Source organism: Triticum urartu, chromosome 7A (assembly GCF_056163025.1).
Source record: "Triticum urartu cultivar PI428250 chromosome 7A, HENAU_Tu73, whole genome shotgun sequence".
Taxonomy (NCBI): domain Eukaryota; kingdom Viridiplantae; phylum Streptophyta; class Magnoliopsida; order Poales; family Poaceae; genus Triticum; species Triticum urartu.
This window is the reverse complement of record NC_141879.1, coordinates 313,026,473-313,053,610: the sequence shown is the minus strand read 5'-3', so window position 1 is coordinate 313,053,610 and position 27,138 is coordinate 313,026,473. Positions and strand designations below refer to the sequence as shown.

At 42.7% G+C, this 27,138-nt stretch overlaps 2 protein-coding genes, 1 long non-coding RNA gene and 1 pseudogene across 16 annotated transcripts; 1 reads left to right on the top strand and 3 right to left on the bottom strand.

Annotated features, from left to right (window-relative positions):
- Positions 1–750: 750 nt before the first annotated feature.
- Positions 751–4,014, bottom strand: LOC147959451 (uncharacterized). 3 transcript variants are annotated; one of them, XR_015610221.1, is made up of 3 exons: positions 3,513–4,014; positions 3,062–3,398; positions 751–2,983 (listed from the first exon to the last, which is right to left on the bottom strand). It is a non-coding gene; the product is annotated as an uncharacterized LOC147959451 (long non-coding RNA). The 3 variants fall into 3 exon arrangements; XR_015610220.1 differs by having other exon boundaries at positions 751–3,398; positions 3,470–4,014; XR_015610219.1 differs by having other exon boundaries at positions 751–3,398.
- A 2,620-nt stretch (positions 4,015–6,634) lies between these two features.
- LOC147959450 (uncharacterized) lies at positions 6,635–14,661 on the bottom strand. Of its 2 annotated transcripts, none has more exons than XM_087533313.1 (6): positions 13,082–14,661; positions 12,711–12,879; positions 12,504–12,587; positions 12,063–12,361; positions 11,512–11,686; positions 6,635–6,883 (listed from the first exon to the last, which is right to left on the bottom strand). In XM_087533313.1, exons 1-4 carry the CDS (start codon positions 13,921–13,923, stop codon positions 12,338–12,340), a joined length of 1,119 nt encoding a protein of 372 aa, XP_087389439.1. In that variant the 5' UTR covers positions 13,924–14,661; the 3' UTR covers positions 6,635–6,883; positions 11,512–11,686; positions 12,063–12,337. The 2 variants fall into 2 exon arrangements, with proteins under 2 accessions (XP_087389439.1, XP_087389440.1); XM_087533314.1 differs by having other exon boundaries at positions 12,063–12,355.
- Positions 7,185–11,159, top strand: LOC125546541 (protein FAR1-RELATED SEQUENCE 5-like; annotated as a pseudogene).
- A 597-nt stretch (positions 14,662–15,258) lies between the features above and the next one.
- On the bottom strand, positions 15,259–24,776 carry LOC147959449 (putative LRR receptor-like serine/threonine-protein kinase At1g63430). Of its 11 annotated transcripts, XR_015610052.1 has the most exons (10): positions 22,670–22,804; positions 22,422–22,547; positions 22,188–22,337; positions 18,279–21,853; positions 18,083–18,163; positions 17,902–17,976; positions 17,620–17,667; positions 16,593–17,255; positions 16,336–16,436; positions 15,259–15,903 (listed from the first exon to the last, which is right to left on the bottom strand). XR_015610052.1 is itself a non-coding variant. In XM_087533316.1 (8 exons), the coding sequence occupies exons 3-8, from the start codon at positions 22,960–22,962 to the stop codon at positions 20,255–20,257; spliced, it is 741 nt and encodes a 246-aa protein (XP_087389442.1). In that variant the 5' UTR covers positions 22,963–23,085; positions 23,185–23,246; positions 23,803–24,776; the 3' UTR covers positions 20,220–20,254. The 11 variants fall into 11 exon arrangements, 8 of the variants coding, with proteins under 8 accessions (XP_087389442.1, XP_087389441.1, XP_087389443.1 ...); XR_015610050.1 differs by lacking the exons at positions 15,259–15,903; positions 16,336–16,436; positions 16,593–17,255; ... (1 more) ...; positions 17,902–17,976; positions 18,083–18,163 and adding exons at positions 22,885–23,085; positions 23,185–24,774 and having other exon boundaries at positions 20,220–20,413; positions 20,833–20,912; positions 21,720–21,783; positions 22,422–22,578; positions 22,670–22,802; XM_087533316.1 differs by lacking the exons at positions 15,259–15,903; positions 16,336–16,436; positions 16,593–17,255; ... (1 more) ...; positions 17,902–17,976; positions 18,083–18,163 and adding exons at positions 22,885–23,085; positions 23,185–23,246; positions 23,803–24,776 and having other exon boundaries at positions 20,220–20,413; positions 21,720–21,783; positions 22,422–22,578; positions 22,670–22,802.
- Positions 24,777–27,138: the final 2,362 nt, after the last annotated feature.

Genomic DNA, 27,138 nt, shown 5'->3' with positions numbered 1-27,138 from the left:
GCAACCTTATCTATTCCATCACGGCCGTCGCCCACGAAGGACTTGCCTCACTAGCGGTAGATCTTCACGAAGTAGGCGATCTCCTTGCCCTTACAAACTCCTTGGTTCAAATCCACAATCTTGTTGGAGGCTCCCAAGTGACACATAGCCAATCTAGGAGACACCACTCTCCAAAAAGTAACAAATGGTGTGTTGATGATGAACCCCTTGCTCTTGTGCTTCAAATGATTGTCTCCCCAACACTCAACTCTCTCTCACAGGATTTGGATTTGGTGGAAAGAACATTTGAGTGTAAAGCAACTTGGGAAAGGCTAGAGATCAAGATTCATATGGTTGGAATGGAATATCTTGACCTCAACACAAGTGTAGGTGGTTCTCTCTCAAAAAATGTGTATTGAAAGTGTAGGTATGTTCTAATGGCTCTCTCCACGAATGAAGAGTGAGTGGAGGGGTATATATAGCCTCCACACAAAATCTAACCGTTACACACAATTTGCCAAACTCGGTGGGACCGAATGGTTAAACTCGGTCGAACCGATTCAGTAAACTTAGTGACCGTTAGGATTTTCGGTGGGACTGAGATGCAACTCGGTAGGACCGATATGGTTAGGGTTAGGGCATAACGTAATCTCGGTGTGACCGATTACACAAACTCGGTGGGACCAGTTTTGGTAATAAGCTAACCAAAGAGTTGGTCAGGCAAACTCAGTGAGACCGATTACACAAACTCGGTGGGACCGATTTTGATAATAAGCTAACCAAAGGGTTTGCATTGTAATCTCGGTAGTACCGATTGCTCAAACTCGGTGAGACCGATTTTGGTAATGGACATACACAGAAAGATTACAATCCCATCTCGGTGAGACCGAGATCCCTATCGGTGAAACCGATTTGCTAGGGTTTGTGGCAGTGGCTATGACATCTGAAACTCGATGGCGCCGGATAGATAGAATCGGTGGGGCCGAGTTTGACTTTTGGTTTAGGTCATATGTGGATGTGGGAAGGTAGTTGAGGGTTTTGGAGCATATCACTAAGCACTTTGAGTAAGCAAGTCATTAAGCAACACCTCATCCCCTCTTGATAGTATTGGCTTTTCCTATAAACTCAATGTGATCTTGGATCACTAAAATAGAAAATATAGAGTCTTGATCTTGAAGCTTGAGCCAATTCTTTGTCCTTAGCATCTTGAAGGGGTTCCACATCCTCTAGTCCATGCCACTCCAGTGTTGAACTTATCTGAAACATACTAGATAAAAGTATTAGTCCAACAAGAGATATGTTGACATTAATTACCAAAACCACTCAGGGAGCACTTGTGCTTTTATATAGCCACCACATGCAACATTGGATGGCTCGACGGATGTTCATCACTCATCTTAAGGACCTGCAAAAAAAATCAAAGATGCAAATCTTGGCATGAACAAAGCTAGCAAAAAGGATGCCAAGAGCCATACTACAAGCTGTTTGTACAAAATCATAAGTTAAACACACTCAGTTATCTACCACAGACTAATCAAAGTTACAAGTTTACTCAAGGAATCAAGAGCTACCTATGGTAAGGTGTCAAATCTATTCTTGAGGTCCAATGAACAACATGTATTACAAATTATGCAATTTGCATGCGTTCCTAGCAATATCGTTTAAATGCAGCGTGTCTTGCATCATATATCGGGACTGAGAGGGGAAACTTACAGTCTGCACGTCGGTGTCATCGAGAGTGAAAAGGGCCCGCGCATTGCAACGGGAGAAAAAAACATAATCTTCAAAGTCCATGAAAACATTTTGCTGCATCACCAATAACATTTTGGCGAACATTTTGCTCAATTTTCTTAACATTTTTCTATACACCAACTTTTTTTTAAAATGATGATTTTTTTATTTCCCAAACATTTGTTTTAAAAAACGCGAATATTTTTTGAATATGCGAACATCTTTAAAAGAATATGAACTGATTTTGAATTCACAAACATTTTATGATTTATTGAGAATTTTATTTAAAAATTCTCTTTTTTAATTTTTGGAACTTTTTTAAGTACCAAATTATGTGATACCAAAAAATAAAGAAATTTTCTTAGATCAGAAAACTAAGAATGCTAGAAGCAAATTAATTCAGGAGATGATTTCATGAGTAATTGATGCTATTCTGCAGCAGGGAATGAGGAAAAAAATAGAATGAACATATCACATACTTGAACAAACCAAATTAGCTGCAGGCAAGGTATCTATAAAAAACTTATCTGCCCAGAATAGAAATGTGATACATCCACGCGTATTTCAAACTGAAGGCCTCGTCCTCATAGCCAATATGTATAATAATACCATTCTTCCGCATGCTCTCCCTAAACCATACAAAAAGCATTGAAGATCTTCAATGCGGTGAGAAGAGGAAGATCATATTTGCCTTTTCATACAAAAGATTGTATTACCCTGCTCATACTTTTGCTTCTGGGATCGGAAAACTGCAAAGGACTGTGTTGTAGGTTCTCAGATTAAGGGGAGGTTGAGAACGACTAACCACAGTAGCGTGAAATTGGATATTAAATCCGGTTCGTGGCATGCATTGCTAGTGATCGAGGAGTATCAGGCCTGTGGAAGTCTTGTAGTTCCGTGTTGACCTTGAAGATGGCCGGGCGGAGATGTCATGAACACGCCAGGGAGAACTTTATTAGGGTAAAACAACCATCATGACCGTGGAACCTGAATATCCCAAAATCAAAACAAAGAAAACCATATAACCTGATCACCTCTTGATGCCCTGCTTGTGGATCAATTGGCGCGAGCTTGGTGATGACCGTGGACAAAACTGGTAGAATGACCCAAACACCGCAACAACGACAAAGAGACGAACGTACAATCCGTGCTTACCTCCTCCTTCCCTCGTGCGATACACCAGGAGGGGAGCGCCCCAGCATCTGACAAAACTGGTAGAATGACCCAAACACCGCAACGACGACAAAGAGACGAACGTCCAATCCGTGCTTGCCTGGAGGTCACGTACGTGTTGTATGTAGATGTAACATTATACACGATGGAAGTGTATCCAGTCAGGGTAGATGAGCACCTGGGTGTTGTGACTGTTGTCACTGCTGCGGCGGGGAGCTGGAAGTTGCCGAGCTAACTGCGGAAGATCTGGATGGCTGGTGGCCATCATGTTGATCAGCATGTACACCATCATGACCAGCGTGGCAAGAGGCGCAAGCAGTCGTAGCTCCAGCAATGGTGTCGTGCCGCGCCGCAGTTGGACAGCAGCGTGTATACAATTTCATATAAGCAACTTCCATTGTAGGATTCAGATTGCAAACTTTAGGAAACATGTCGATTACTGTACACTGACCAGTGGAAGACGGATGAAACTCATCCCGATTTTTCCAATCAACTTGCGGTAACTCATAGTAATCCTACACACGCAGATTTCCCATGAGAAACTTACTCACAATTAATCTACCAAGCCACAGGCTACAGTACTCACGGTGGATGAATAGAAGAGGCAAAGGCATGGATGTCGACTTCACCTTGGTCTTGGAGCCGAAGACGAAGGATATCCGTGTCGAAATCGACGACAACCTCTTCACTCAGCCGCGTGGCTTGTCGTCGTTCTCCCACTCCCACATCGTTCCCTCCCCCTCGCCTCGCCGGATTCCTTCGTTGTGCGTCCTGCAGGAATTGGACCTCATGGGTGCGCCACAAGCAAGAAAGATTCTAGACGTTTGGTGCTCCTCCGTCTCTATAGGATCTGCCCCTCACATCCTCTCTCCCGAGCCAATTTATGGGAGGAGTTAGACAGGCGATGAGAGATGCGGAGTTAGAATCCTGAGGGGTCACGAGAAAGATTGGGTGATGGGCGACGCCGAGGGGCGGAGGGCCGGCGACGGGGGGCGACGGGGGGCACCGCGCGGCGATGGGGGCCAGGGGCCGGCGGCGCACGGTGGGGCGTGGGCGGGAGGTGGTGGCGCGATGGAGGCGGAGATGGGAAGGCAGGGTCGTGGGTGGGTTTTCTTTTCTCTCCTCTGTACCGGTTCGGTTGACTTTCACGACGGCTGGTTCAATCTATGCTACTATTAAACAATCGAGTTGTAGTAGAAACATTACATCTCAGTCATATTTTCGCCATCTCTCAATGGACCAGATTGCCTTAATATTGTATCACATCATTTATCATAATCAATTAGCAATAATTATCATAATTTACGCCATCATAATTACGCAATAATTACCATGATCTCGCTCCAACCTAGGCCTATTTTAATCATATCAATTAGCAAGAATTGCCATGATCTACGTTATCATATTTTTTTTGAAACTCGGCATTGTATGCTGCGTACATAGGAGGAAAAATATCAATTAGCAATAATTACCATGATCTACGTCATCATGTTTTTTTTAAAACTCAGCCTTGTGTACTGCGTACATAGAAGGAAAAAAGAAAAAGGTCTGGCCCATGTTCGTATGTAGGCAGAGAATAACGGGGAAACCAAAGCACTCGTTTCCCTGTTTGTTTGGATCAGAGGATCGATCAGACCCTGGCCTTGATTTTGATCGTTCTTGACTTCCGTCACTTCTTTCTTTTTGTTCACCAGTTTGAGTGTTCGTCGTCTTCGACGGCTCGGTTCTTGGTTTGACTCTCCCGGTCTTCTCGTCCCGAGGAACGATAGTGACGTGGGCATGCAGCACTACGCGGCTAGGACAGGTACGAGCACGTCTCATATGCCTTCACATGTACTATTAATTACTCAAACTTATCTGAAACTGGGGTTCAAAGATCGACCATCAATTCATCCTGGATCAAATCCATTTTCGAGGAACAAAATTCCTGATCAGCGCCAGGCAAATAATTAAAGCCTGATCTCATCACAGCTTCATTTAATTGCATGCTCGTTGTGGGGAGATTGGACGTACCTCCCGCTAAGTAGCGGATCCACCCGATTAATCCGGGCCAGCGAATTCGTATGCCACACACGTAATCTCCATCCAGTTAAGATGGGAATCCCTTCGCAGCAAGCGGAACAATAGTAATTAAGCTCGGTGCAGCTGGTTCGTACGTGGTACTGTGGTACGAGCATAGCCCCATACTTAGCATATGTCTTTCACTCCTAAATATGGATTCTATAGTTAATGGCTTGGTAAAACTTTTGCTAAATTACATATAAATATTACAATTTGATCCAACTTTACACAATGCAGATATGAAAGGGAAAATCCAAATTGATGTGATATGGGATTCACACTGATGCTTCATGACCTTTGGTCCTTGTAATACTGGAAGCAATCCAATCGCTTGTTTAGGTTTCAAATAAGATGTGCATGTTTCCAACACTTATCTTAAGGAGTGAAATTATTTTGCCACTGAAAAGGAGCATGTGTCATTTGTCTTCCCTATCATGTAAAAAACATGTTTTATTTCCCTTGAATTAGAGTGAAAAACAGGGTAGAGTGTTGGTTAATGTGATATTCTATTTTTGTCAGATGGCTTGAAATTTCTTTAACATTACTTTTAATGTTAATGTCATGTACCATCATATTTATTTCCAAACTTTGGCGTGAGGTTATATTGCCAGTTTATGTCATGTTCGGTTCACAAATATATATTGCCAGTCAATGCCTTTAAGCTTTGTTGGTAGATTCTGTCATAAAATCTATTTCTACTTTTAGTGTAAAATTGACTTATACACAGTTTGACATTTTCAGACATTGTGCTTACATGTGCTTGCTTTCGCTATATTTACTATAGATAGTGTTCTGACAGATTTTATAAAGTATGTCGATAGTTGAATCATGTATCCTTGACTTGATAGACAAGTTCAAAGATTTACATTCTTCAGAGTGCATAACTGACACGCTAGATGCTAACTTCGACTGCTTGTATAACCAACATTTAGTTCAAGGAAGCTTCAGGTCTTACCTTGGAAATTTCTTTTACCTCTTCCATCCAGCACGGACATGCTTTCCAATTATTGATTACCTATTTTACACACAAAAAAAGTTCCCAATAATCTTTTCTACAATAGTCCAACGTAATCAAAGGAGTCACTAAAATTAACCTGGAAATACCAAGGGAACCTATAGGCATGGCCGCCACAATAATCAATCCTCCTCCCTTGACACTTATGCCACCACTCCCCTTCCCGTGATCCAATTTTCTCTCTATTTCATAACTCTATGATACGTGCGTTGCACGTGCATACTTACTAGTTGTCTAAAATACAGGGGCTTCTCTGCAAATTGGCCAGTATATTTGGCAATAGATGTTTGTGAGTGAACACTTTAGAAAAACTGTAGTATATGTGCAAATAAAAAACATGTTTTCTTGCCAACTAAACATGCATATTGGCCAAAAACTGAGAAAATGTATCCTGGCCAACTGAGACATCTATTCTAGCCAATTAAATGCATTAACTGTCCAACTGAACATGCATGTTGGCCAAAAACTGAAATAAATGCAACCTGGCCAGCTGAGACATCTATTCTAGCTAACTAAAAATATTGAATGTCCAACTGAATATGTATGCTGGCCAAGTGGAAAAATGCATCCTGGCAATTGAGACGTCTATTAGCGAAAACCAAAAATCTGTAGTGCAACAGTAAAAACACAAGAACTTTTGTCCATGGCTAATGAAGCCACAAACCATATTAACATATTCACACATATAATCTTGTCCCACACATATAATCTTGTCCCACACATATATTCTGGTCCACACCTATTGCAAACCATATTAATATGTTCAAATATACCAGAACTAGAAACATAAACGGCGATGAAAAACATATAACTATAATCTGTCCTCCAATTCTTCTTTCTTCTTTCACCTGGATTTTCCTTCTCAAATGTAACATCCAATTATGTGCAGAAAAATCTGAAAAGAGCTCCTTGCGAAACGGAAACCTGCAGATCATTGCAACAAAACAAAAGGGAAAAAGTCAGAAAACTCTGTAGTAAAAAGAAGTCATGCTCTTGCTAGCTATTTACTGCAAACCGTGCAACTAATATAACAACTTTGTGCAAACAAAAAAATTCATAATTGTTATAATAAAGATTATGCTACAGTCATGTTGCTTTTGGAATTAAGAATATCACAAAATGGTGTGCAACTGCCTATTTACTAAGTTTTTAGGTTGTTTGAAATACTCTTTTCTGTGGTTACCAACTGATGACATCAATTTCTTCTTTTATATATGTGCAGGGAGTGTGTGGCAGCATCCAAAAAAAGAAAAAAAAATGCTTGATCTCAATGAGTTGCCCCCTGATCTCAATGAGCTTCCTCATGATATGGATCAGCAGCAACCCAGCATACAACAAGGAAATTGGACAGAAAATGGTCGATCTGTTTACTACACGCAGGCAAGTCGTGATGGTAACCCTACGAGCCATGACAATGTGGCAGGCCAGTCATTAGCCCGTGGTGCCCCTGTAGTGGTGTCTTTGCAGTCAGAGAGCCATACTCTTGATGACACGGAAACCGAGGCAAATGTTCCTGGTCCAACAAGGACTGAGCTAGGAGCTGGGGCTGTTGACGGAGCTGTGCAAGGAGAAGAAGGAGAGGATGAGGCTAGTTCTCAACCTATGGAACCTTATGTTGGCATGAGGTTTGATAGCCTTCAAATTGATAAGGATCACTACAACAGCTATGCACTACGGATGGGCTTCTCTATCAAGATGAACACCTCTTGACGGGCACCCCGCACCAATGAATTGATAAAACAAGAGTTTTGCTGCAACAAGTTCAAGAAGTCCAAAGCTGATGATGGAGGAGCTGAGGCTCCTCCTGTCCTGGACCCTATTCCAGATCCAAAATCTGTTGACAGTGATAAGGAGATGGAAGAAGAACCTCCAATATTTGCTGAAGAGGAGGCTGGTACTAGTAAGAAGAAGAAGAAGCGCAAACGCGAGACAATAAAGCAGACTGAATGCAAGGCAAAAATGTTGGTGAAGCTGATAGATAAGCGATGGGAGGTGACACACTTTGTTCGTGACCACAGTCATCCGCTCATGAACAAAAATTCATTGTCCAAATATTTGAGATCCCACCAAGGCATCTCACCTGATGAAAAGGAGTTTCTGCGCATCTTGTATAACTGCAACTTGACTACAGGTGTGGTGTTTTTCTATATCCCTTAAAGAATTAAGTTTCCCTCTAGGCAGTTCAGTGTGCAACTGTTATGGTACTACTGTGCAACTAAAATGGCTTAACTGTGCAACTGCTATCCAACTTCCCATGTTGTTTGTATATCACTTTTGGTGCTTGTTGTGCAACTACATTGTCTTTACTGTGCAACTACACAATGTCCTGTATGCAAAAACTGCAAAGTGTTTTTAAAAAGGTGCAGCTAGGTGTCCATTTCCTGCGATTATCTTCTGTGACAACACATGTCCTATTACTGTGCAGCTGAATGTGCACATTCGTGCAACCAAAAAAAGGATATACTGTTTGTTTTTGTATTATGCAGGACGAATGATGCATGTAATGGCAGAGTTCTATGGATCTGAGATGATGGTGCCATTCAGACCAAAGGCAATAACAAATCTTTGTGCAAGTTTCCGTAGAGATGACACAAAGGAGGGTGATCTGATTGAGATAATTGCGCACTTCAAGGGTATACAAAAAACCGATCCAGACTTCTTCTATAAGGTGAAATATGATGAAGAGGACAGAGTTGTCAACATATTTTGGGTGGATGGCTTAGCTCGAAAAGCTTATGCGGAGGCGTACCACGATTGCATATCATTTAACACCACCTACATGACCAACATGTACAATATGTCGTTCGCGCCCTTTATAGGAATAAACCGACATGGCCAATATTTCATGCTGGGTTGCGCTTTTGTGAGGTAGGAGTTGGCATCGAGCTTTGATTGGGTCTTTGGAGCATTCCTAGAGGCTATGGATGGCAAACCTCCTGACAACTTCATCACCGATCAGAATGGTGCGATGAGACAGTTAATACAGAGCATCTTTCCAACCACCGTGCACCGTTGTTGTCGATGGCACATCATGAAAAAGGCTCAGGAAAAAGTTGGTTGGCTGCTGTGCCGGAATCCAGGACTCTTTGATGATTTCAACAAGTGTGTTGACTTCAGCTTCACTATAGACGAGTTTGAGCAGAATTGGGCTGGGTTAATGATGAAGTACGAGGCTATGACACACACACACACACTTTGAGAAGTTGTACGAATACAGGTCAACTTGGGTGCCGTGCTACTTCAAACACAGGTTATTCCCCTTCCTCCAGTCTACACAACGTAGTGAGGGGTTCAACACCGTCCTGAAAAGATATGTGAACACACACAACTCAATGCTAAACTTCGTCAAGCAATATGAAAAAAATCAGATCCACATCCTTGCCAAGGAAGGCTGCAATGATTACAGGATAGAACACCTTGAGATTGAGTTGTGGTCCAACTTCCCAATAGAGAAGCAAGCTTACAAAACCTATACTAGGGACCTTTACCGCAAGTTCAAAGAAGAGTTTGAGCTGATTGGACGTTATAATGCATTCCAAGTTGGTGCTGATATATTTGAGCTCAGACCGAACCAAGAATTTGTTGCCAAATATGGTTCTTGAAACTACTTGGTGCAGGCAAGGGTGGAGGAGGGTTCCTATTTGTGTGAGTGCTGTAAAATGGACAAGGACGGCGTCCTCTGGTGCCACATCCTCAAGGTGTTCACCCATATTGGAGTTGATGTCATACCAGAAAGGTACCTGCTAAAACGGTGGACACCTACTGCTGTACCTAGTGCGCCAGGGACTGGTTATGAGCAACCAGATGAAATGCCTCCTCAATCAAAGAAGCAGATAAGGGAGAGGAACATGATATACGATTTTCGGAAACTAGCAAAGTTTGCGAGTGGTTTTGATCCAGCACAAGCTATTTTATACAAGCATATGCGTGCAGCACGTACCGAGATCGGCCACCTGAACAAGTCCAAGAAAAAGAAAAAACCGACTGTTGCCACGGGGCCATCAGATGATGGCAACCCTCGAGGACCTCCTCCACCTCCAGGCAGCAATCAGGGGGCTCATCATCCAGGTAATTGCCTGCTCCAACTCCTGATCTAACTAGGTGTGTAACTTCAGTTGCACACATCATCGTGCCCAGTTGCACACACCATGGTAGCCAGTTGGACAGAACAGGCTGCCTAGTTGCGCACGCTGTGTTAGTTCAAGCATCAAGATAACACAACTAACTTATTTTCCTGTTCTGGATATAGGTTATGCCAACCCTCAAAGACCTCCTCCCCCTCCTGGCTGTACACGGCATCCTCCACCACCTCCTCCCCCGCGTGCTCCTTCCAATGGCCCTACAGGCAGCACTCAGGGAGCTCATCGTCCAGGTAATTACCTGCCCCCAACTCCCCATCAAACTAGTTCTGTAACTCCAGTTGCACACCTCATGGTGCTCAGTTGCACCAAACAGGCTACCTAGTTGTACACGCTGTGTTAGTTCGAGCATCAAAAGATAAACACAACTAACTTGTTTGTCCTGTTCTGCCTATAGGTGATGCCAACCCTCAAAGACCTCCTCTCTCGTCAGGCCCAACTAGCAGTGCCCTGCGTGCTACTCCCAATGGACCTACAGGCAGGACTCAGGGGGCTCATCACCCAGGTAAGTACCTTCACCGACTCCAAACAAAAACTAGGGTGTGTGACTTTAGTTGCACATATCATAGTGCCCAGTTGAACAGAACATGCTGCCTAGTTGCGTGCGCTGTTTTAGTTTGAGGATCAAGCTAAAAATCTAACTTGTTTTTCATGTTTTGCCCATAGGCGATTACAATCCAAGTACCATGACGGGTCGTGCTACTACAGGTGTTTTTTTCAACTTAACTTGCACACAACAACCAGTTAGTTGCACAAAAATGTGTTGTGTGGTTGCACAGAATATCAGTGTTGGTTGCACAATAACAAAAATACTAAACTTTTTATATGATTATTACACAGGTGATCGTGACGGTCCTACTGCCCCGTTGGAGGCTGCATCCCTTGCACAAGCTTCTGATGGTTTTGTGCCCAGGGATCCTCCAAGGTCTACTACAAAGGGTAGGGCAAAGAGTCGACGGTACAAATCAGCGCTGGAGCTACACCCAAAGAAGAAAAACAAATGCAGCCATTGCCAATCTACAGAGCACACTGCTGGTGTGTGTCCACTCAGACTCCTGTGATTCTGTTTCCTCATTTGTAACTTTGGAACATAAAAGGAAAAGAATGATGTTTTTTTAGCAATGTTGGGACCAAGTGGACACATTCAGCATCTATGATTCCTCTTTATCTAATTTATGCTCCTTGAATTAGTTCATGCACTGTGTAAAAAAAGTTTCTATTTGTGCCTTTGTTTGCAACTGGTTAAATATTTAGTTGTTGAACAATTGTATGTCCAGTGCTCCTAATGTATCAACAAAAGTGCTGATATTTATTTGCAAACGGAATTACTAGTAGTGTGCAACTACAAAATCTGCTTAAAAAATTATGCAAACCAGCAACTTCCTCCATGGAGCATAAAAAAATAGTACTGACCTACTCCTTGTCGTATCTCAGCAACTTCTTCCATGGGATGGTGTTGTGCACGCTGGTAACCCAATCATATGCCAGCTTCTTCCTGATGTTGAGTACTTCCTTGGGGTCATAGTTGGGCAGTTGGCTACCATTCCACTCGGTGGCATTAAGCAGTGCGAACAACCCACACTCATTACTGCGATGGGAAAAAAAATTGTCACATAAAATTAAAACCAATAAAGATAATGCACTCTGTGCAACTGCTTATGTCCTACTGTGCAACTACTTCTGTTCTACTGTGCAACTGCTTATGTCCTACTGTGCAACTGCTTGTGTTCTACTGTGTAACTGATTATGTGCCACTGTGCAACTGCTTACGTGCCAGTGTGCAACTACTTATGCGCCACTCTGCAACTGGCTAGATAATCCATTAGAAACTCATAAAAATGATAAAACAGATTACAGACTAGTACTGTGTCTTAAAAATACTAAAGATTGCACATGTAGAAAAATTTAAAAACTACAAAATGATGGTATATGATTGAGAAGGAATGCCATGCTTATTGTCTTACTTGCTGAGATGCTTCGGTACGTCAATGTCAATAATCTGGAAGTGCTCGATGCTGAACTTTGGGTAATGCTTCCTTCATAGCTGGCGTACTGCCCCCGCGATGGTAGAGGCGGTGGTCATCAGCACAATGTTGTCCAGCGTCCTGTTTGAGTCAAGAACTTCGAAGCGTTCGTCCCTCAAATTGACATTGAAGACCCAATAATGCCTCCCTCCCTCCTTATCGGTTACATCAGCGCACTCGAGCACTGGCAGCATGACGTGCAACCGTGAACGATTTCAGACACAAAATATAGGCTGTAGCTAAGAAAAAACAGTACAAGACTTGGTCAAGTTAAAAACAGGTTGCAACAAGTATCTGCCAACTAACAGATGTGTCATGTGCAACTGAACATGTTGTGGGTGCCAACTAAAAAAAGATTGATCATGTGGGCACAACACACACCAAGTCTTTCTTGTCGAGACGGTTCTTATAATCAAACTTCTTGTTTATCTCATTCACATTATGGATCCCTTGCTGTAAATTTATCTGCAGAGATTATAAAACATGGCTCAAAACTCCTTAGTAGGTGAAAGGCCTCCCTCAAATGGTCAACGAAAAAAGTGCTACAGAACAAAGATGAGGGTAAAAGAAGGTTTTGGAAAAACTTACAGAAAACCTCAGTGGCATAACAACCTTCTTTGACCCTTCTGGTAAGTTATCCATGATGTGTAAGATTCCAGTCTCAATAACAATTTTTGATAACCATTGAACCGGCTTCATCGAATCAACTAACTCCTTTAAAGAAATGTAGAAAGCACCATACCTGATTATCTCAAGGCTGATTTTTTTTGAAAGCAACAAAAAGACAAGTTAGCTCGAAGGGTCACAGCAGTAAAAAAAATATGCATGAAATTGAAAACAGAACAGTGTGCAACTAAAAGCCATGTTCTGTGCAACATGCTATGCTTTCTGTGCAACTAAGTGGCTGGTCCTGTGCAACTGAAAAAGATATGTATGTAGACTGTGGGGGGTTAGTTTACCTGGTAGCTTCATCATTTGCTCCTTTGTGATGCCTGACCCAATACAAGAGGGCAGCGTAAAGCTTGTTCATTGCCTCATTGGAGCTGAAAATCTTCTTCTTGTTGTAGTCAATGAATGGAGACCTTTGAGATGTTGCGGGCCTTATTACCCTCCTCTGTCTTCGTGCAATATGTGGTCCCGAAGAACTGCTCGTGCCATCTTCTGGTTTTGCGCATATCGGGGTGTGGCAATTCTCTGGTGAACCAACATCTAGCTCTTGAGCTATTGCCTTGCCAGCATCAGCAGCAGCACATCCTTCATTCACAGCTGCTAGGTCCAACTCACACTCATCAATGCAAATCACACCGGCTTCTGCTATTTCTGCTGCTGGAGCAGGTGCTGGAGCATCACCATCTATGCCGAGGTCAAAAGATGGTGCATCGCAGAACCCGTCACCATGACAAGACTTTGATCTTCGTAAGGGTTCAAGGACCAGGGCATCTCCTTGCGGCACAAACACGGGTGCATCGTTCACTGACTTGGTTCGCAATAGTGGTGTAGTTGGCGACCTTGGAGGCTTGCACCTACTTATAATGTTGAACACCTCCTCTTGTGTTAATGGTTGCTGAAAGTCAGCTCTTGGTGATGCAGGCTTGCTTGGCTGCTGTGTGCTAGCTCTTGGGGATGGCACTTTGATAGTTGGATCACCTTTTTTTGTGTTTGGCAATGAAGCATCTCTATGAGTAGGCACCTTGGGGCTTGCAGTTGCAGTGGTGCCTTCCTGACCAGCTGTGGTGGTTTTGATTGTGACCATGCTGCTAACTGACACATCAGTTGGCACACTGGTATCTGTAATTGGCATCTTTCCAGTCTGAGTTGGCAGCAACCTAGCAGAACTTGGCACCCCTGCATCAATGGCTGCGGCTCGCAGTTCTCTCTCGTCTCCGAACCCCAAACCTTTTGTGGCCTATTCCCCCTTTGTGCCCCTGGAAAACTTGACAATCTTCTGCTTAGGTGGTTTTGGTGGGACTGTTGAAAGGGGAGTCTTCCCCTTGATCTGTTGAATTTTTGTGACATTGGTTGGCTCTCTGCTCACTACAGTTGGCATATCAGTTTGAGGCACAGCTTCCTTGACCATATTTACTTCAGCATCTGCACTCACCATCTTCTCCTTGATTTGAGGCAACTGCAGATTCTTCTTCATTGAAACTGCTTTACGCTTCTGGACCATGTGAGAGTTTGCCATGGATGCTGCCTTGCTCTTGCTGGAGCTTAGGTCTGGGAGCTGCTTTAAATATTCCTTGTATTTTTCCTTTGAATGAACCCAGTCAAGACCCTTTCCTGCTTCCTCCATGTCAATTTGATTTTTTTCAGCATCACTTGATAAGAACAGGCTCTTGTCAATGGCAAAGTTGATCTTCTCACACATATCTTTGTCGCTGAAATCTGGCACAGGAAAGGTGGTTGGCAAAGCTGGCTTCAAGTTGCAGAGCTTGAACATATCAATGCTGCTCTGAGACTCTGCTTCATCATTTTTCTTTGACTTCGGCAAATCCTTGTCTTTCCAGCAAGTTTTGTCAATCAATATCTATAGTGTGCTCCTGCTACTTAATGAATTGCTGCTGCTGGCAGGGGTGGCAGAAGTGCTAGTCCTCCTGGATGTGTTGCCACCTGTACCACCAGAACCAGGGGCGTTGTCATCATCATCGTCATCGCTGTTGTCGCTGCCTCCATTGGATCCCCTTTATCATCACCATAACCATCCTCGTCTTCTTCATCATCGTCTTCTTCCCTCTCACTGCCATCAACTGTTGCGCCTTTGTCTTCTCCCCTCTCACTGCCATCAATGGCTGCCCCTTTGTCCCCGTCCCCATCTTTGGCCTCACCTTCTTCTTCCTCCTCCTCTGCCTCACTATCTTCTTCCTTGTCCTCCTCCTCTCCTTTGTCCTCTTCTTGTTTGTCCTCCTCCTCCTCCTCTTCCTCTTCGTCCTCCTCCTCCTCTGCATCTTCTTCATTGTCATCCTCATCCTTGTCCTCCTCCTCTGATTCATTCGCATCTGTGTCCTCGTCGTCGTCAGCATCTATCGCTGCTTCCATTTCCTCATCTTCTTCTGACTCATCCTCAACAAACTCTTCTTCTTCTTGTATAGTTGACCCCCGTCTCTTTCTTTTTGGAGCACAGCGTGACGCCCCAGTTTGCATTGATGGCTGCTGTACGTAAGGATCAATATCTGGTTCCTCGTCATCGATCTTGGCAACTGCTTCAATGAAGGTGCCAACCTGTTCAGTTACAACCTTGCACAGCTCATTGACCACTTTCGCAATCTTTGCCTTTTTCCGCATCAACACAAAAAGATTCAGTACTGATTCAGTTAGAAAAAAATAAAAAGTAAAAATGTCTGTAACTGACCATGATGTGATAAGCAAAAACGACTAATACACACTTTCTGGCCAACTAAAAACATGATTCTAGCCAACTACACATGCACTGTGGCACAAACTAAAAAACATGCATTCTGCCAAAAGTTGATGACAATGGTTGTAAATGAACACTTTGACTGTCCAAAAGAACATGTGCAACCACAGAAGCTTATATGTGCAACTGAACATACATCACAGCCAACTGAATTCCGTATTCTCGCAACTACAAAAGTTATACATGTCCAACTGAACATACATCCCAGCCAATAGAAAAATATTGGTAAGTGGTACAAGTTTCTGTATGCAAAACACTAACCTGCAGATTGTAGGTTATTGGTGACTTGGATGCCATGAATGCTTCAGCTTGCAAAATTCCACCAAACAGTGGTATCTGCTCCGTGCCTCTATACTCCTCTTTAAGCTGATGTGAAAAAAAAGAAACAGAAAATAACAAGGTTATCAAAATAGATTTGTGTGTTGAACGAAACCACACATTACAACCTGTGCAACTACAACAAGATACTGGGGTAGACAAATTCAACTATACATATATGCAACTGAACAAAGACACAAAAATTGTGCAACCCACATGGCACCTAAAAAAAGTTTCTACCAACTGATGCAACACATCTGTGCAACAAGATTAGTAAAACTATGCAACTTAAAAAAGATGGTGTGCCAATTTAAAATGAATATGTGTGCAGATTGCCAAACTTAAAGCTATAAGCTGTGCAACTACATGCATTGTTGTGCCAACTGATGACAGTTTTCTGTGCAATTTCCAAAAAAGTGACCAGATATCAAAAGAACATAGAAGGAAGACACTGTTGGAAAAAAACAAAAAAGAACTCACTTGTAATTTGCCGAACACACCAGGAGAGATAGTATCCTTCTTGATCACCTTGGCAATTAGAGTACTATCCCATGCATTCGATCGTATCACGCAGTTGCTTACTGGGATGTCATGTACGAGCGCATCAAGGTATAGTATTTGCACCAGACCCAAACAAAAGAAAAAGCCAAGTTCAGTTATTGTTATGAGTATTTCAGCAAACTATAACTGCACAGAAAGAACAAGAATAGATGAAAAAAGTGGTTGTTTTCACTAACCATCAAGTGATACAAGCAGCAGCAGACAGTTTGCTTCTCCTGGTCCATGTTCCGGAAAGCTTCGTTAATGTGTTCTGCTACAAAGAGGTAGATGTTTGTATTCTTTAGCATTTGATGATCTAGCACAAGTCCATAACACTTTGGGCTGAGCTTCAAGGCCGTGGTTGGTGCTAGAAAAGTGCTGAAGGCAACCGCAAGCCAGGCCATAAAGAATGTGTCATCCGTTCTTCCAGCCATATCCTGAATCATCTTGAGCCATGTAGTGATCTGGGGATGAGAATTTCCAGTTATGTTGAAAGCCTGTCTGAATCTCCTAGTGGCATCCTTGTCAACTAAATATCTGACTTTTTGACCCCTGTTTGGGAGATCAAATACCCTCTGAACACTGTCAGCATCGACACGGATCCTTCCCCTTCTTGGGAAAACCATTTCAGAGGTCTGTGGCTGGTAGGACTGCACTAGGAACTTAGTGAGGTCCGCTGGAAGTGTGTCTGATAAGTTCAATAGCCCCCCGAACAACCTCGAAACTAGCTCTGACTTCTGTAGTGGGGATAGAGAGGCGTTGAAATTTGCAAACCGCGCTGGTGATGCCCTTATCCTGCCTGGTTGTGATGGTCACTCCACATCTTCCCCTGCAGCCACCTCAACTCCTTCACCGCTGGCCTGTTGATGAGAAAATGAAAACATTACAGAAACATTAAACACAAGAGAAAAAACAAGAATGAAAAAAAAACTAGCAATCATCATTTGGATCAGTATTAGAATGAGCTATATATTCATAAAATGGATCATGCCAACTAATATGATGTATTTGTGCAACTAATAAAGCTCATGAGGACAACTGCAAGACTGCCAGTGTGCAACCTTTAAAAAAATAAAAAAAGTACGAGACCTGGCAGCTACAAAAAGTTCTGGTGGATGTGCAACAATAAGAAATGATATTGCAAACAAGAAAAACAGCAACTAAAAAAAGGTTTGCAAAAAACTATTCAAATAGATCATAAACACACACAAAAAACCCACATACCTCAGCATCTGCTGCGGAAGATGCGACAGCTTCTCCAGCAACTGCTGCCTGCACAAAAAATGACCACTGATGTCAACTATGAAAGATGCCAACTAGTCAACTACAAGATGCCAACTAATGCCAACTAATGTCAACTGTATTTAAATCAATATGACTAGAGATGTCAACTACAAAAGGTTGTTATTGATAAACTAAAAACAAAAATAGTGGTGCGAACTGATGCATAATTTCATCACTATCTAAAAAAGCAAGAAAAACACGTATATTCGACATTTTACTTACCCTAGAAAATGACTCAGCTCCCTTACCAAGTGCTGCACGTCTAGTCCGCTTTACAACACGGAATTGATCAGCATCCTAAGAAAAAAATTAAAAAACATCAGCATGGGAAAAAACAAAAAAATGCTATATTACCCAAACAAAACCAAAAAAATTGGACTTGTGTCATCATCATGCCACTTACCTCAACATCCTCTCCCTGCTCAACACTCCACGCAGGTCGTGGCTGGCGATTAGCAGGACGCTTCGAGTTCCGGTGAAGCGGCTGACTTCCAAAACGTTGATTAAGCAACCAAAAGAAAACATGAAAAAAAGACATTAGCATACATGCATAAGTTGAAAACAACTCAAAAACAAAAGAAAAAAAGTGAAAAAAATACATCTCCTTCATTGCCATCCGCATCTCCTTCTATTATAACCATTTTTGCCCCGCGGCAGGAAATACAACAAAAAAACATAGTTAGAAGATGTGGACAACCAACTACTACAATGATGCAGCCAACTGGGCAGTAAACCTTGTGCAAACTGGACATCAAATAAGCCAACTAACTATTTTCTGCCTAGGTATTACTTGCCAACTGTGACAAGTAATACCTAAGCAAAAAAAAGTTAACTAAAGGCAACAAGCTCAGTAAGATAACTTATTCTGAAAAAGCGTCCCTAGTTGCACATGAGGGGAGACACATGAAAACAACCACATCCACAACAAAAGACTTGCACATTGAGAAAAATTAAAATGGAAAATTGACAAGCATTGGTACTAATTTGCACAAATCAAGGGGTCCTAGTTGCACAAAGCAGGAGAATAACACATAAACCATCACAGCCACCACAAGGCTGGTGGATTGGGTAGACTATATTGAAAAACTGGCAAGCATTGGTGCTAAAAATGCACAAACAAGAGTCCCTAGTTGCACACAGCAGAGGGGGAAACAACAAAACCAACCAAGTACAGCAACTGGCACAAGTGTATAACATATGAACAGCCAACTAGTAAAAGTGATGCATCCAACTGAGCAGGCAACTTGTGCAACTGAACACCGTATAGACAACTACCTAGTACAAAAACAGTGAGCCAACTGACCAAAACAACTGCTGCAACTTCAGAGCATATGGACAACCAAGTACTATATGGACGCAGCCAACTGAGGAGAATTTTGTGCAACTAACCACTTGAATCTCTGAACACCAACTACAAAATCAGCCAATGCATTGCACACAAACATTGCGCACATCTAATACAACTTGCAGAATGACTAAGAATCATGAACAGATCTCAAATCTCTGTAAAATTAAACGGAACATGAACTAAACAGCCAAATCGCCCTAAAATCGCGCAGCGGGCGCCGTGGACATGCATCCCTTCTACCTAACGACTACCGCGTACCCTGGACAACTACACGTTGACCTTGGCCAGCAACCCCGTGCCGTGAACTACGCCTCCAGCGATTTCCCCCGCGAGGAGAACCACCCGCAAGCCGCCGCCAAACTGAGCACTCCGCCGCGACGCCCCGTTCGGTGGAGAGAATGGCGAGGAGGAAGACGAAGACGGAATGGGGAGAGAGCTCGCTGCGGCGAGGGATTTCAGGCCATCTTGCAGATCCCAACCACCGTTGGGCGCGTGCTACAAGATAGGAGAAGGGAACTCAACGTAACCAGGAAACCGAGGATAAGCGGGGGTAGTTCGCGCCGTTCCCGAACCCTAGAGAGCATTCCCCTCGCATTTCGGAACCATCCGCGCTCCGCAAGATAGAAAGAGGGAGGAGAAGCATGTAGAAGTGGAGGGCGAGCATATCTCCGACAACGAGGAGCATCAGCGATTCCCCCGTGAGGAGAACCACCCGCAAGCCGCCGCCAATCTGAGCACTCCGCCGCGACGCCCCGTTCGGTGGAGTGGATGGCGAGGAGGAAGACGAAGACGGAATGGGGGAGAGAGCACGCTGCGGGTGAGGGATTTCAGGCATAGATTTCGAAACCGCCGCCCACGACCCCCACTACTCTCCTCCTCTACCGCTTATAGGTGGGCCCCCCACGTCCGGATGTGGACAAACCGCCCACGACCGCGGTACGCGACCAATCCAGACCAGGTGCCACCTGGCGGATCTGGGCACGATCGCTGGCGCGATCGAACGGCCACGAGTCGTCCGCCCGACCCTGTTAGTTGGTGGCCGACCACTTTAGATTTTAGGAATCAAAAAAGGATAGCAATGTAGCAACATACTTAGTTTGATGCCACATCAATTCACATGTCCGAAGTTTGATCGTCAAACGAACCAATCTTGAAAATATTTTGTTGTTGAAAAAATATGGAACCGAAGGAATCAAACATAAAAAATAATTCTAAGCAATTAAGAATCTACAGTTGACACATAATCGTGGTGTTAATAGCAGAATGACCATTTTTTAAACAAATTTTAGAACCAAAGACATTAAATGTGAAACTTCTGGCTTCTGAGATAATGGAGCTGGGTATTCTCATACTGCTCAAGTACATCCTTACCTTCTCATTTAGGACCTGAAAGTTGAAAAGAACCAAAAAAGAAAGTCAATTTTGTGGTCACTGAAAACATTTACAATGTAAACCAAAAATATAATCTTCCCACGACTACATTACCAGAGAACTTGTATATATTTGAAGGTTTGTCTAGAAGGCAATTAATTAAGTCTAACTGATGGATAGCGTTTTTATCATAAAGTGGGGTTTTTTCAGTCAACAACCGGTAAAAAATGCATCCTATGCTCCAAATGGAAGGTAAATACTACATTTTGGAGGAAATGACATTCCAAACATGTTAAGAAACATTAATATAAACAAATTCCGAGAAATTATTAAAGATGATTTTACTCTTCTTGGAAGCAAATTCATTTATATAGTGTTACAAACATGTCTACACTGTTAACTAAAATGCTAACCAAGTGGCAACTATTCTATACCTTGCAGTTGTGTTTTCTGGAGCTCAGTGATGACAAGGGAACAACACATGTGACAAAAGGAGGGGTCAGGGAGCTTAGGACTGTACATGATACGCAAGAGATTAGAATCTACAATGTTTAAAGATGGTAATTCCAAAAGGAGTAAGAATTCTCCTTGAAACCAGAAACATATGTAGGACATGAGAACTGCACAGATTTTCCATGATCAACAATTGAGAAGTTTAACGCATGAAAAAACTGCATTACATCTACAGAAGATCTCCATTGATCATGGGGAGACACAGCCAATGTATTGCTAAATGATAATATGCACTAAATAAATGTTGGTAGAATATGATTTTGGTTTCACATCCATCTTCTGTAAAGCTGCGGCTCCTGTCATCAAATGTTGATGGTGAGACCATGAACTGTGAACGTCCATTACTTTCTTCCTTAATAGCTACACAAAATGTGTAACAGATGAATAGGGGCAGGTTTTACAGCAGGACAAACCAACAGGAGCATCTAGCCTACAATCATGTTAGGAACCGGAGAAATATAGCTACTGAAACATATTATTATTTTCAGTCAACTTACATATATAAGGTGTAGTTTTTTGCCCCACCCCATCTTTACTAAAATGAAGCCAACAGGAAACAGAAATAAGTTCAGGTCGTGAATGAACACACAACCACATACATCAGGAAGCTACCTACATACGGACCAAAACTACCAGCCAAATTTCGCTAGCTGCTAAGCACCAATACACAAGATTTATCTCATCACTGATTTGAAAAATTATGCTTCCAGCCAGTGATACTGCTCGACAGGGTCTTTGCTCAGCCCAAACAATAAATGGAGATGCCAAGCTAAATGAGATTTAACATAAAAGTAAAACAACGTCGTACCTCAGAATCAATGACCAAAGACCATAAGCCGGATGGAGATGTAGTAGCACCAATACCCAGAAATCTATAAATCCGCTGCTTTGATCTCAAGGTATTTTCTATTTTTTAGAAGTAGAAATCGCATGAAAAGTTACCTGAAAAAGAGCAGCGTAGGAACTTATAGGGAAAGGTGAAGGCATGGCAATTCTGGGCAACATTCATGGTGCTGTTTGAACAACATGTGGGTGCAAGCATGATATTGAAGGTGCTATGCCATTGCATCTATTTAATAAAATGTGCAAAGCTAATTAACCTTGAAAGATCCGCTTGTTGAGTTCATCCTCTACATATCTATACACGCAATTTATATTCAGGTAAAAATCCATTTTTTTTAACACTGGAAAAATCATAAAAATTGATTGACTTAAATGCAACATCACAATAAAAAGGATCTAATGAGAAAGAGGAAAAGTGGATCGCTTTGCTTACCTGACGAAGACGGGCGATGAACCCCGCGTCGGCGCGTTGACCATGGCCTTGTGTAGGCTAGCGACGCGGATCTGCGTTCCTACACCCATGCACAGGTTGGAGCTCTCCCATCGCGTCGCAGGTGGGGCTTCAGTAGACGATGTCGTCAGCCTGCTCATAATAATGATTAACTCATGAGCAATTGTCTGAAGTGGATTTCAAAGTTCAGTTTGTACAGAAAAGCCATATAAGTACCTTGGGGGTAAAATCTTCTGTAACGTATACTGAATTGAGTTCGGCTCTGATATAGCGAAAGGAGGCTGTGACTCGGTGTGCAGATACCTTAAACCTTGGGCGATGCCAATGGCTATTTTCATTCGCCTAAGCCAAGAGAATTGGGTCACTTTCCCATCTAAAGGAAGAAAACAAATGATATCAAATCTACGACACACAGAAAATGCAAATATTTAGTCTGTCATAATGAAACTAAGAGATAGACTTACAGTGTAGGTGCTTGTACAGGGTCCCATTTGATGCGTACTCAAAGACTAACATCCTCGAGAATGGGTCACTCTCTCTGCAATAACCCAGAAACTTTGCTATGTTCTCATGATTCAACCTTGCCAGATCAACAACCTACAATGTTCATCCCATTTTCTTTATTTATTATTTCAGTTAAAAGTTGTTTCTGAGTCGCAATTTTAGACAAATGAACTACCTTGGTAAAAGAGCTCATGCTGGCTAGTCCAATGACCTTCAAAGGCGCATAATAATATGACAAAAACCTCAGGTCCATCCTTCATTATTCCTCTATAGACTACAGTCTTCGGAGTTGAGCCAATTATGTTGCTAAAATCCTCACGCGCTACTTCAAGTTCCTAGCGACTCAACTTTGGCAAACTTTTCAGCATATCCGAATCTGAGGAAAGCATGAACACAATAGCAATAATATATGTTAGACAAAATAATCAATTTATTTTATAAAGTTAATTCCAACCAATCAGTACTGTTATCTCACCGCTCCAGCTTTTTTATCTACTTCGTGATGATATCCTTATAGAAGGCTTTAGATTGCAACTTCTGGAGGCAGTAACAGCAACAGTGATCACAAAAACAAGCAGGAAAGCACCGGTTGTGATTTCCAAAACAATAAGCCAAGTCGGTTGCTGCGCTTTATCATGCTTATGCTGAGAAGTATTATGTTTTCATTGAAAAAACACTCACTTTTCTTCTGTTTGTAGAAACTGAAGGTTCGTTTTTTAGTCATACTGTCCCAAGACACACCTCAACTTGTATCTTCAAATTCAAGCTTAGCATAGAAAGTGAGAATTATCTAAAAGTTTACAAAGATGATTCACTATCTTACTGAGCTTCTAGGATAATCCTGCTAGTACAACTGTAACAGTTGCAATAATAATTTCACTATCTTACTGTGTTATCAATTGATGAGAAATTGGCACAACTTCTAGGATAATCCTGCTAGTATAACTGTAACAGTTACAATAATAATTTGACTATGTTCCTGCGTTATCAATTGATGAAAAATTGGCACAGCTTCTAGGATAATCCTGCTAGTACAACTGTTACAGTTACAATAATAATCTTGGTTTTTTCATTTGAATAAAAGAACACAAACCATCATGAGGCCCCTATGGAATCAGCGCAGCCATGATTCTGATCTTTTTTTGCGTGGACCATGATTTTGATATGCTATAAGATTTATCCTTAAGTTATTCAGACCTCACGAGTGGAAAAACTCCTGGCAAAACCATGTATGCGTGAAAGAAACATCAACAGTTAGTATTGTCTAGATATAATCATGGGAAGAACGTATAGAATTAATAAAGTCCGAAATCAATCAATCAAGCGTGGGGAATTTACATGGTTGCTAGCTAGCTAGCATGGGCCATTAGCCAATGGAACACGTACCCGAGGATTCAGTCAGGCATGATGTATGGTAGTTTCATGCACATCTGGTTGGCTTGCTTCATCGTCGTTGCCGGCTAGTACGTGTGCATCTGGTCAGCTTGCTTCTTCGTAGTTCTACAACAGTACATTGCTCTGAAGTGGATTTGAGTTTCCCTCGCTCCCTCCCGATCCTCCCGCGGAGAGGCGCTCCTCACGCGCGAGACCAGTGCCCTCGCACCGCTGCACCCCTACCGCACCCTTCCTTCTTCCCCGTCCTTCTTCTCCTACCTTTCCTCCTCCCTGTATCCTCCTCTGTCTCTCTTTTCTACCAGAAAAATTGAAGCCCCGCCATGACCTTGGAGCTCTCCTTGCCAGCCATGGAGGCCCTCCTCCACCTGCAATGACTTCACGCCGCCACGCCGGATCCCTCCTCCTGCGCCCGCTGGATCCCGCCGCCGCCGTTCTACACCGAGCAGACACATCGTCCCCGGCCCCTCGAGCCGCCACGTTGACCTGATCCAGAAGCCGGTATCGAGCGCCGCAGAGGGGGCGGCGAGCGGGCAGAGGTGCGACAGCGACGACGGGCGGGTTGAGGCCGGCCATGGCGGCAAGTGGTGCGGCGGCGGCTAGGGGGATTTGGCTAGGGGCACAAGGACGTCGAGGCGAGGAGACGGACGGGTATTTTTTTCCAGCGAACCGTTTTTTCTTTGAAGATTAATGATGGATTGCGGGTTAAATTAAAAAATCACAGGGGCTTTTCTGCAAAAGCATCGCGACGGTGAACCTTACAAAGTCAATCCCTTTATTATTACTAGCAAAAATGCCCGTGCGTTGCAACAAAAAAAAAATATATGAATGCAGTAAGGATTGTATGCGTAAACATAACTTCCAGTGTGTTACAATGAGAGAAATTAAAATTGTCTCAAATTTGGTAAGGACAGTAAGTGCAAGCAACACATCACATGTCATCCGTTGTAACTGAAGAAAAAATTAGCGCGGGTTTAGTAAGAATTGTATATTCAAATACAGCGAGGAAAAAAATGCCACAATTAAAATCCATGCCCGCTGCTACTAAAAATCCATGCAGCCCCACACTATTGGGGTTAATTAATCCTCAAATTGCTGTCTCCTCCTTTAGTTAGGTCCTTCGATGCTATTAGTGCGATTCACATTTCCTTTAATTTTTTCATGTGATCAGTGCCCAATCAATCGGGTGCAGCTTCCTTCTTTAGGAATGCATGGCAGCCCCTCAATCCCAGGAATCATACTATAAAAGAGAAGCTACAATCAAGAATGAAGGGGGGGAAGTGTGAAACTTTTCTTAAAAAATGTTGAATTTACTTGCTTGATTTTTTGTTAAAAATCAAATTAATAAAGCAATGTCTTCAAAGTAAAATAACACAACATTAGATTTCCCAATGATTAATTTCAGCGTATCAATTGCACTAATTACCACGCATGTATACGCCTCTTTCTTCCCTTGCTCATGCAGTCATGCTCGTGCATCAACAGTCCTCAGCCATGACAATTTCGTATTTTTGACCTATTGGCAATGGCATGTCGTGCAAACAATCCTCTTAATTAGGCTGGTCATAGTGAGGAGTAACTTAGACTAGTGTCAGATGCATAACACTAGTCTAAGTTACTACCTTTATAATGCAAAGTAATATAATAATAGTGTTATAGATGGCTTCATTTATTAGCTTGTAGATTCATTTTGTCTTGGGAAGCGCTATGTTACAGTAACATATTATGTTACTACCTCAGCAAAAAAAAATTGATGTGCGCTAAGTTACTCCCACTATGACTAGCATTAGAAGCCAATCAGCCACGCAGATTTAATTTCCGACAACCCGCTTTTAATTAGCCACGCAAATTTATCCCACAATCTGGGTTTTAATGACGCCCAGCCATGCAGATTTAATTTCCCACAAACTGCTTTTCATCAGCCACGCGGATTTACTACAATCCCGCTTTTAGTGGAGCCATGCAGATATCACAATCCCGCATGTGCAGCCATCAGTATTAATTTTCAGGAGTCAATTATTCCCTTTGTTTCCCACCGGGACCAACACATCTCTCTCTTTCGTGATTTTGGAGGCCGCCTATTGATACTCGAAATAGTAAATCGTAAACATATAAAGCTGATGATTTTTTTTATAAAGGGGTGAAGTGGTACAATTTAATACGTACATGAATCCTCTCTCAGCAAAAGCATAAGCTGGTCCGTAGGAATCGTGAGATTGTGAGTTCGAGTCTCATACGAAGGAGGAATAACATTGGCCTGAAACATTTTTGCCGATGAATGTCAGGCCCAACAGCTGGACATGGGTAAAGGCCCAAATGACGTGGCTGAGGATTTCAGGACCGCTCGCAGGCCAGTCCCTGGGCTGCGGGAATAGACACGTGCCACATAAAAACGAAACGGTTTTATTGGTCGTATATATAGGAGATCTTCGAATTAGTACCACCTCGTTTATTTTACGATTTTATCTATACAAACCATAAAAGCGTATTATGACTTGAAAAGAAAGCGTATTATATCCGGTTGGGCCAGGTTGACTTGGGCTTTTATGCCTGTGCTTACTTCTATAGTACGTTTTCTGTCCAGAGGGTTTTCTCACATAGGACAAAGTTTCTAAATAAAATGTAGGACGAAGTTATTATATCCCTAAAATAAAGTAGGGCCAAGTTGCACTACAATACGTGGCCATGATTTCTTATGATGCAAGATATGAGATACTCCTTCTATATATAAAAATACAGGTACGACACGGCAACAGCCACCCACGACCGTGTATCATGAAGGAATTCACCTTACTGTGACGCAGTCTCGCTCCCTCCGTCGTCTATACTATATATAGCCATACTACTTTCCCCGTCAAAACCTAGGTGCCGCTGCAACATCCGGTATACCTTGCCTGGTCCGTCGTGGAGGACACGGATGAGGCGGACTGATCATCCAACACGAATCTCCAGCGGAGATGCCGTTCCACGGCAAGCGCAAGCGACGACAGAATCATCTCTAGGTACCTGATCAAGATGCTTCTCGGATGGTACGTCG

Coding starts and splice junctions, on each gene's coding strand:
- LOC147959450 (XM_087533313.1), bottom strand. CDS start 13,923: ATGCCAATTACAGATACCAGTGTGCCAACTGATGTGTCAGTTAGCAGC. Junction 12,880..13,081: donor GCAAATGATGAAGCTACCAG/GTAAACTAACCC, acceptor AAAAAAAATCAG/CCTTGAGATAATCAGGTATG. Junction 12,588..12,710: donor TTATGCCACTGAGGTTTTCT/GTAAGTTTTTCC, acceptor TAATCTCTGCAG/ATAAATTTACAGCAAGGGAT.
- LOC147959449 (XM_087533316.1), bottom strand. CDS start 22,962: ATGGACCTGAGGTTTTTGTCATATTATTATGCGCCTTTGAAGGTCATT. Junction 22,579..22,669: donor CCTGTACAAGCACCTACACT/GTAAGTCTATCT, acceptor TTCTTCCTTTAG/ATGGGAAAGTGACCCAATTC. Junction 22,338..22,421: donor CAGAAGATTTTACCCCCAAG/GTACTTATATGG, acceptor TATTATGAGCAG/GCTGACGACATCGTCTACTG.